This window comes from Nomascus leucogenys, chromosome X (assembly GCF_006542625.1).
Source record: "Nomascus leucogenys isolate Asia chromosome X, Asia_NLE_v1, whole genome shotgun sequence".
In the NCBI taxonomy this organism is placed as follows: Eukaryota; Metazoa; Chordata; class Mammalia; order Primates; family Hylobatidae; genus Nomascus; species Nomascus leucogenys.
Genome location: NC_044406.1, coordinates 137867996 through 137878265, shown reverse-complemented (window position 1 = coordinate 137878265; position 10270 = coordinate 137867996). Strand labels below are relative to the sequence as shown.

Sequence of the window (10270 nt, the reverse complement as noted above, 5' to 3'; positions counted from 1 at the left end):
CAGGCAATGATGTCACCCAGACCACACCCCTTCCCCCAATGCCACTTCAGGGGGACTCAGAGTCAGAGACTTGGTCCGAGGGGAGTAGAAACAATCTGCAGAGGATGGCGGTCCAGGCTCAGCCAGGCATCAACTTCAGGACCCTGAGGCATGACCGAAGGCCCCTCCCACCCCCAACTCCCCCGACCCCACCAGGATCTACAGCCTCAGGATCCACGTCCCAATCCTTACCCGTTGCCCCATCACCATCTTCATGCTTACCTCCACCCGCATCCAGATCCCCATCCAGGCAGAATCCAGTTCCATGCCTGCCCGGAACCCAGGGAAGTACCGTTGCCAGGATGTGACGCCACTGACTTGCGCACTGGGCTTCAGAAGACCGCGAGATTCTCGCCCTGAGCAATGGCCTGATGTCGGCGGAGGGAAGCAGGCCCAGGCTCGGTGAGGAGGCAAGGTAAGACGCTGAGGGAGGACTGAGGCGGGCCTCACCTCAGACAGAGGGCCTCAAATAATCCAGTGCTGCCTCTGCTGCCAGGCCTGGACCACCCCGCAGGGGAGGACTTCCAGGCTGGGTCGCCACTACCTCACCCCGCCAACCCCCGCCGCTTTAGCCACAGGGAACTCTGGGGACAGAGCTTAATGTGGCCAGGGCAGGGCTGGATAGAAGAGGTCAGGGCCCACGCTGTGCCAGGAATCAAGGTCAGAACCCCGAGAGGGAACTGAGGGCAGCCTAACCACCACCCTCACCACCATTCCCATCCCCCAGCACCAACCCCATCCCCATCCCCATCCCCCACCCCCCATCCCCATCCCCCACCCCCCATCCCCCACCCCCATTCCCCATTCCCATCCCCACCCCCACCGCCATCCTGGCAGAATCTGGGCTTTGTCCCTGGTATCAAGTCACAGAAGCTCCGGGAATGGCGGCCGGGCACGTGAGTCCTGAGGTTCACGTCTACGGCTAAGGGAGGGAAGGGGTTCGGTATCGCGAGTATGGCCTTTGGGAAGCAGTGAAAGGGCCCAGGCCCTCCTGGAAGACAATGGAGTCCTGAGGGGACCCAGCATGCCACGACAGGGGCCCACTGTACCCCTGTCTCAAACTGAGGCACCTTTTCATTCAGCTACGGGAATCCTAGGGATGCAGACCCACTTCAGCAGGGGGTTGGGGCCCAGCCCTGTGAGGAGTCATGGGGAGGAAGAAGAGGGAGGACTGAGGGGACCTTGGAGTCCAAATCAGTGGCAACCTTGGGCTGGGGGATGCTGGGCACAGTGGCCAATGTGCTCTGTGCTCATTGCGCCTTCAGGGTGACAAGAGAGTTGAGGGCTGTGGTCTGAAGAGTGGGACTTCAGGTCAGCAGAGGGAGGAATCCCAGGATCTGCAGGGCCCAAGGCGTACCCCCAAGGGGCCCCCATCTGGTGGACAGATGCAGTGGTCCTAGGATCTGCCAAGCATCCCGGTGAGGAGCCTGAGGGAGGATTGAGGGTACCCCTGGGACAGAATGCGGACTGGGGGCGCCATAAAAATCTACCCTGCTCCTGCTGTTACCTCAGAGAGCCTGGGCAGGGCTGTCAGCTGAGGTCCCTCCATTATCCCAGGATCATTGATGTCAGGGAAGGGGAGGCCTTGGTCTGAGGGGGCTGCACTCAGGGCAGTAGAGGGAGGCTCTCAGACCCTGCTAGGAGTGGAGGTGAGGACCAAGCAGTCTCCTCACCTAGGGCACATGGACTTCAATAAATTTGGACATCTCTCGTTGTCCTTCCCGGGAGGACCTGGGAATGTATGGCCAGATGTGGGTCCCCTCATGTTTTTCTGTACCATATCAGGTATGTGAGTTCTTGACATGAGAGATTCTCAGGCCAGCAGAAGGGAGGGATTAGGCCCTATAAGGAGAAAGGTGAGGGCCCTGAGTGAGCACAGAGGGGACCCTCTACCCCAGCAGAGTGGGGACCTCACAGAGTCTGGCCAACCCTCCTGACAGTTCTGGGAATCCGTGGCTGCGTTTGCTGTCTGCACATTGGGGGCCCGTGGATTCCTCTCCCAGGAATCAGGAGCTCCAGGAACAAGGCAGTGAGGACTTGGTCTGAGGCAGTGTCCTCAGGTCACAGAGTAGAGGGGGCTCAGATAGTGCCAACGGTGAAGGTTTGCCTTGGATTCAAACCAAGGGCCCCACCTGTCCCAGAACACATGGACTCCAGAGTGCCTGGCCTCACCCTCAATGCTTTCAGTCCTGCAGCTCCAGCATGCGCTGGCCGGCTGTACCCTGAGGTGTCCTCTCACTTCCTCCTTCAGGTTCTGAGGGGACAGGCTGACATGGAGGACCAGAGGCCCCCGGAGGAGCACTGAAGGAGAAGATCTGTAAGTAAGCCTTTGTTAGAGCCTCCAAGGTTCAGTTCAGTTCTCAGCTGAGGTCTCTCACACACTCCCTCTCTCCCCAGGCCTGTGGGTCTCCATTGCCCAGCTCCTGCCCACACTCCCACCTGCTGCCCTGACCAGAGTCATCATGCCTCTTGAGCAGAGGAGTCAGCACTGCAGTCCTGAAGAAGGCCTTGAGGCCCGAGGGGAGGCCCTGGGCCTGGTGGGTGCGCAGCCTCCTGCTACTGAGGAGCAAGATGCTGCCTCCTCCTCTTCTACTCTAGTTGAAGTCACCCTGGGGGAGGTGCCTGCTGCCGAGTCACCAGATCCTCCCCAGAGTCCTCAGGGAGCCTCCAGCCTCCCCACTACCATCAACCACACTCTCGGGAGCCAATCCGATGAGGACTCCAGCAACCAAGAAGAGGAGGGGCCGAGCACCTTCCCCGACCTGGAGTCCGGCTTCCAAGCAGCACTCCGTAGGAAGGTGGCTGAGTTGGTTCATTTTCTGCTCCTCAAGTATCGAGCCAGGGAGCTGGTCACAAAGGCAGAAATGCTGGGGAGTGTCGTCGGAAATTGGCAGCGCTTCTTTCCTGTGATCTTCAGCAAAGCTTCCAATTCCTTGCAGCTGGTCTTTGGCATTGAGCTGATGGAAGTGGACCCCATCGGCCACTTGTACATCCTTGTCACCTGCCTGGGCCTCTCCTATGATGGCCTGCTGGGTGACAATCAGATCATGCCCAAGACAGGCCTCCTGATAATCGTCCTGGCCATAATCGCAAGAGAGGGTGACTGTGCCCCTGAGGAGAAAATCTGGGAGGAGCTGAGTGTGTTACAGGTGTTTGAGGGGAGGGAAGACAGTATCTTAGCGGATCCCAAGAAGCTGCTCACCCAAGATTTGGTGCAGGAAAACTACCTGGAGTACCGGCAGGTGCCCGGCAGTGATCCTGTATGCTACGAGTTCCTGTGGGGTCCAAGGGCCCTCGTTGAAACCAGCTATGTGAAAGTCCTGCACCATATGCTAAAGATCAGTGGAGGACCTCACATTTCCTACCCATCCCTGCATGAATGGGCTTTGAGAGGGGGGGAAGAGTGAGTCTGAGCACGAGTTGCAGCGGGGGCCAGTGGGAGGGGGTCTGGGCCAGTGCACCTTCCAGGGCCCCATCCATTAGCTTCCACTGCCTCGTGTGACGTGAGGCCCATTCTTCACTCTTTGAAGCGAGCAGTCAGCATTCTTAGTAGTGGGTTTCTGTTCTATTGGATGACTTTGAGATTGACCTTTGTTTCCTGTTGGAATTGTTCAAATGTTCCTTTTAACGGATGGTTGAATGAGCTTCAGCATCCAGGTTTATGAATGACAGTAGTCACACATAGTGTTGTTTATACAGTTTAGGAGTGAGAGTCTTGTCTTTTATTCAGATTGGGAAATCCATTCCATTTTGTGAATTGTGACATAATAATAGCAGTGGAAAAAGTATTTCCTTAAAATTGTGAGCGAATGAGTAATAACATACGTGAGATAACTCAAGAAATCAAAAGATAGTTAATTGTTGCCTTGTATCTCAATCTATTCTGTAAAATTAAACAAATATGCAAACCTGGATTTCCTTGACTTCTTTGAGAATGCAAGTGAAATTAAATCTGAATAAATAATTCTTCCTCTTTGCTGGCTCGTTTCTTTTCCATTCACTCAGCATCTGCTCTGTGGAAGGCCCTGGGTTAGTAGTGGGGATGCTAAGGTAAACCAGACTCACGCCCACCCATAGGGTTGTAGAGCCTAGGACCTGCAGTCATATAGTTAAGGTGGTGAGAAGTCCTGTAAGATGTAGAGGAAATGCAAGAGAGGGGTGAGGGTGTGGGACTCCAGGTGAGAGTTGTGGAGTGTCAGTGCCCTGAGCTGGGGCATTTTGGGCTTTGGGAAACTTCAGTTCCTTCTGAAGGAGCTGACTCTAATGAAGCTGGGTGGGTCCAGAGCCAGATTCTCAGAGTGTCAGAGAAAAGCCTGGAATGGAAAGCAACTCTGAGCAGTTTCTTTCGAATGGGGGATGAACAGGGAGGAATCTCTACCTCAGGCAGAGGTAGAGAATGGAAGGTGTCCTCTGCTTTTGTCCCACTGCTGTTGAACACAGCCCAAGATCTAGGTGATGGACACCCATCATCTGCAAGGGTTTCCTGAGCGATAAGCCTGAATTTCCCGGGAAGGGTGGCCCAGAAGCCACTGGCCAGGTGCTTTTCTGCCGGGCAGGGAGAGCCAGAGCTGACTCCATTAAAAAGGCATTCTAACTAGGTTATCTCAAGTGCAATTTGACCAATTGTAACCACGGGCTAGATTTTGGATGGTAACAAAATGGATGAAAATAGTGGCTTAGGTGGGAAAGCAGCTGGGAGAGAGAAGCAGTTGGTCTTTGACACAGATTGTGGGAGCTTTGAGCTGCACCTGGCTGGGCAAAACTCCTGCACACCCAAATGTTGAGGTGCATTCTCTGAGAGGAAATACTTCACTGAATTTTATGGAAGAAGCTTCCTTCTTGGGCGAATTATTCCATGTCCTATTGAGCCGTATATTCTCTGGTAAGTCCTGGAGAACAATGACAGCAACAACAAAATCTCAGAGTGTTAGGGCCTCGGGTTAAAAAATATTGGAAATAACAGCCATCCGCCATTTGTTAAACTTCTAATTTATACCAGGCCCAGAGCCAGGTGCTTCACCTGCGTTGCATACACTCCAACTGTCCTACTAGACAGGCCTTATCACATCTGCTTACAGATGAAGAATCCAAGGCTCATAGGGTTTCTGAATTGGGATATAAAAACAGGGTATTTCCTGGGTATTTCTCGGGATCAAGTGGCTAGTAAGGAACAGGGCTGGAACCAGTCCCGTGTTCTGAATTCCTTTAGAGCCCGTGCTGTTCCCACTTCTCCCAGCCCGAGGCTGACCTCCTGACAGGTACTTCATCTTTCTTCTCAGCACTGCGCCATGTCTCTCAGGTGACAAGAAGGAGGACCTTGAGGCCAGCATAATGAAGCAGGCCTGGAGAACGCGACAATGAGACTCAAACACCATTTGGGGCTGGTGTGCGCTGGGTTCCCTGAGAGCTGACACTGGCAAGATGTGTTCATTTCCGTCCAGCCCCAGCACTTTCAGAATTACAGCACATTTCCCCGGGTCACTTCCATGTGTCCTGTCTGACTCCGGAACCTACCTGGCCTGCTGATCAGCTCCTCACTGGTCCCCACAGAACAGCCCAGAATCCCCTGCTCACCTCCTGACAGGGAGCATTCCTTTTCCCTGTGGAAGTCCTCTGGCTGTCCCATCTCTCACCCAGGAAGCCATATGATATCAACAATCCTTTTGATATAAAAATTCACATGGGGACAGTGACGTTTAGACACCTGGTTACCACTCTGGTTGTCTTCAACACACTCTCTAATTGTTTTCTGAAAGGGCTGAGTAGTCTGTTTTGCCATATTATCTAAGGGTTCTTGTGTGATGTCACCCTGAAGTTAGAGGAATTTGGAACCACCTTGATACTTGAAATCGGACTTTCACAGGGCGTCCTTTTGGAATTCGCCTCTGAATACATGCACAGATAAATGGTCAAAGAGCAAACCATCCCTCATGAGTATTAGATGAGAAAAACCTTGGGAAATCCCAGTGGAATGAACATCTACTTACTGAGGCTGAATTCCTAAATTTCTGGAGTCCTCCAGGAGTTTAAAAACGATTCCTTGAAAACATGTCAACTCTAATGAAAGATGAATAATTAAGCAGCCTTCTGTTTCTTGTCTGTTTACCTGCTCCATGGGAAAATACTGGCCTTTATTGTGCCTACAGGCACCCGATAGGTGTTCAGGCTTGTGGAGGGTAGCGGAAATTCACAGGTTAACATTTTGACCGGGAATCAAATGGAGGAAAAATGCTCAGCCTACTAAGGATTAAAGGGTATTGCAAAGGGAAGGCTTCCTGCTGAGACTTTCAAGATTCTTGGGCAGTTAGTTGGGATCGTATATTTGAAAACATCAGTCACATATTTGACACTGGAAAAAGCTGGAGAATGTCACGGCAAATTTGGCCTTCTCAGAAACTCCTCCTAGAAATGAGAAGGGTAGTGTAATACCAGATAATCACAGTCGTTTTCGTTGAGCACCTACTATGTAACGGTTTATGGGGGAGGGTATAGTAGTCACACACATTTTGTCTTTGTCTCCTTCCTGGACACATGGGAACAGTAAAGTCCTTGCAGTTAGGATGGGTCACGTGATATTTCCTTTATACCAATATAGGAGCAGAAGCATTGTTTGTCACATCCAGGCATGTGGGAGCCAGTGTGCCATTTCCACGCTTTCTCTCCGCTTTCACTAGCAAACATGGCAGCTTCATCTTGAGATGATGGAATCACAAGGTGGAAGCAGCTTGGATTCCTGGGTCATGTGAGAGTGGAGAGCCCCTGGCAAACTGCATCAGAACTTATTTGCACATAAAATAAACTTGTGTTGTGGCAAGCCATTCATGGTTATTCTGTTGCAAAGGCTAGCAATTACTTTTTTTTTTTTTTTTTTTTTGAGACGGAGTCTCGCTTTTTCACCCCAGGCTGGAGTGCAGTGGCTCAATCTCGGCTCACTGCAAGCTCCGCCTCCTGGGTTCACACCATTCTCCTGCCTCAGCCTCTCCGAGTAGCTGGGACTACAGGTGCCTGCCACCACACCCGGCTAATTTTTTGTATTTTTAGTAGAGACGGGGTTTCACCGTGGTCTCGATCTCCTGACCTCGTGATCTGCCCGCCTCGGCCGCCCAAAGTGCTGGGATTACAAGCGTGAGCCACCCCGTCCAGCCGGCTAGCAATTACTTAAACTGACATGGCTAGTATCTCTGTTTGTCAGGTTTAAATATTTTTTATTTAAAATGTAGTATTGTATATATTCTTATTGCAAAAATTATAGAAATGCAGATAATTCACAATTTTCTCCTTTACAAATCTCCACCACATTTAACAACGCCCACCACCCCCACCACCCCCTCAGAGGTCACCACAATTAACAGTGCTGTATATTATTTTACTGCTGACTCTAGGCTTTTCACTGACAGATAAACTATAACAATATATTGTTTTTACTTAATATACAAGAACAATGATATACATATTGATATTCTTTTATCACTTTATAAACTGGATGTAGGATCTTTCCACAACAGTAGATAGATAGATGATAGATAGATGATGATAGATAGATAGATAGATAGATAGATGATAGATAGATAGATAGATAAGACAGGTAGATCTCTCTCACTTTTGAAACCACTTTCTATAATTCTAAAGCAGGCATGCACCACAATTAATTAAACTCTTTCTTCCTAATGGACATATAAGTTGTTTCTCATTTGCTATTTGATAAATACAATAAAATCAACATCTCTGAATATGAATTTTTAGGCAAACATGGTTTTCTTATAAGAAGGATATATTAACATGGACATTGGGTTAAAGTGAAAGGGTGAAAATAGTTTAACATTTAAAATATTTCTAAAATGTTATTATGAAAATGCTATACCAATTCAAATTCTCATAAAAATCACAATTGATTTAAAATTCTGAAATGTGGACAAGACATTTCTTCTCTGCTTTGAGAAGGATTTGGTCAGACTGAAGAGAAGCCAGGTAATGAGAGCAGACAGGAGACCCTCAGCCCGTGAGGGAGGATCCAGGGGAGAGCCGTTGCTAGCGTCCATGAGAGAGACCACATGCAAAACCAAGTCCACCGAGCCCCAGGCAGGCTGGAACTCCGAGCTCTAAATCCAGACTTCAGGCCGGTGGGGTCAGGGGCCTGAGGGAGAGAAGGGGGAAGGGAGGAGGGAGGACAGGACAATGAATAGGAATAGGCTTGGGAAATCCCGGCAACATCATCACCAGCTGGAGGGGGCCCTGTGATCTGAGTGGGCAGGCCTGTTGGCTGAATGCACCAGGGCTGTGCTGGTCAACCTTCCCGCCCTCAGAATCCCCTTCCCTCTCTCAGGAAGAGCTTGGCTGACTCCCTGCGTCATTCTGGGCCAGCTACCTCGCCTGAACACTCCAGTGGTCCTTTGCACCTTCACCGGCCTCCCAGATGTGGGAGCTGTCTTCATGCCTGCTGGGGGCTGGTGTTTTATCCCCTGGGGACCCTCCATAGAGGCTGGGCTATGTGAGTGGGTTGCTGACTGATGATCAACTGCCGAGACAGGCCAGGAATACCTATGAGCAGTTGAAAGGGGCAGTGGGGCTGCACGGAGGAGAAATGGGAGGAAGAGTGCCCTGGGACTAGTCAGCTCAGACTCTGCAGATGAGGGATTGGCTGTGGACGTGCCTGAAAATGTTCCAGGTGGCGACTGTGTCTCAGATAGCCTTCTGTGGCTTCTGAACCCTTGGCACAGAAGGGGACAGTTGTCCTAGGGCAGTGATCGCTGGCTTATGTGGCCAGCTGACAGTGTCTGGGGTAGTGGGCTGGGGCTGGACCAAGGTGTGTATGTGAGCAGGTTGTATGGCAAGGCAGTGGAGGTGGCAGCTTTCCTTGTTAAACTGATGGGGACGTGTGGGGTCCAATACAGGAAGCATCCTGTTGGGAGCATCCTCACCTCCGTGACAGTGTTTGGGCCTGGGGAGAAGGCTTCTGCTGTGACCCTCTCCGTGGTAGTTTCCACAGGATTTCTGAACTCAAGTGAGCACAGGTGAAGGAACTGTGGGTTTCTTCATGTAGGCAGGAGGCCCAGGAGGGGCAGACTCCATAATTTGAACCAAAGAATTCCCATACCTGGTACTTTCATTCATTTCACGCATTTATTCATTCCTACAGAAAACTTTTATTGAATATATGCTGAGGAAACACCAAGTCAACAAAAGAAAGTGCCAAGGCCCTTAATTAGGTCTGCAGGGAGTGGGGGGATATGGTGAGGTGGTGTGAATCGCCCATCAGAGCCAGGGAGGCCAGGAAGGCAGAGCCAGACTTGGGGACTGGCAGTGTGCAAGAAAAGGAGCGACAGCCTGTGTCCAGGCCAGAAAGCTCTCCTTCTGTGACACAATTGATCTGGTTTTCTTCCTGGATGCTGCCTGTGTGTGAAAGCAACTGCTGCTCTCTGTGCCTACCTGCCTTTGTTAACAGGGAAAATGCTCTTTGGTGGGTGGATGCTCACTTCTGCTCACCTTGGATCACTTCTACTGAAGAGATGGTTTGACAGCAAGAAGACAGGAAGAAACTTTTGGGGATGATGAATATATTTTTCACCTTCACTGTGGTTGTGGTTTCATGGGACTAAACATTTCTCAAAACTCTTTGATTTGTTTCTCAGTACTTAGGAGAAAAAGTAAGCAGAAAACCAGGAATGATATAGATGACCTGAAAAGCACCATTAACTACTCTGACTAAATAAAAGAATAAGAAAAGCACCGCATTCAACAATAGCAGAATAAACAATCCTCTCAAGTGTGCATGAAGTATCTCCCAAGATAGATGGTATTCTGGGCCATCAAACAAAGCTTACAAATTGAAAAGAATAGAAATAATAGAAAGCCTCTTCTTAGACCACAATACAATTAAACTCAAACCCAAACACCAAGATATCTGAAAAATGCCCAAATATTGGAAATTTTAAAATATGCTCCTAAATAACCTATGGGTCAAAGAGGGAGTCTCAGGAGAATTTTAAAAATACATTAAGTTGAATGAAAATAAAAATATACATACAAAAATGGGATTCAGCTAAGGTGTGTCCTTGAGGGAAATGTATAGCATATTTTAAATGTTTATATTAGAAAATGAAATCTAAAATCAATAACCAAAACTTTCACCCCAGGAAACCAAAGAACGAAGAGCAAGTTGAATTAGAGACATTGTAGAGGATCCCACCTCCCGTCCCACACTCCCACCTCCTCCCCCTTACTCCCTACCCCT

General features: G+C 49.9%; 1 protein-coding gene across 2 annotated transcripts; it reads left to right on the top strand.

Moving 5' to 3' along the window:
- Positions 1-383: 383 nt before the first annotated feature.
- On the top strand, positions 384-4014 carry LOC115830452 (melanoma-associated antigen 3). 2 transcript variants are annotated; one of them, XM_030807299.1, is made up of 3 exons: positions 384-454; positions 2291-2356; positions 2437-4014. In XM_030807299.1, exon 3 carries the CDS (start codon positions 2502-2504, stop codon positions 3444-3446), a length of 945 nt encoding a protein of 314 aa, XP_030663159.1. In that variant the 5' UTR covers positions 384-454; positions 2291-2356; positions 2437-2501; the 3' UTR covers positions 3447-4014. The 2 variants fall into 2 exon arrangements, with proteins under 2 accessions (XP_030663159.1, XP_030663161.1); XM_030807301.1 differs by lacking the exon at positions 2291-2356 and having other exon boundaries at positions 442-454.
- The last annotated feature ends 6256 nt before the right edge of the window (positions 4015-10270 follow it).

What these genes read in the sequence shown, in the direction of transcription:
- LOC115830452 (XM_030807299.1), top strand. Translation starts at nt 2,502, where the DNA reads ATGCCTCTTGAGCAGAGGAGTCAGCACTGCAGTCCTGAAGAAGGCCTT.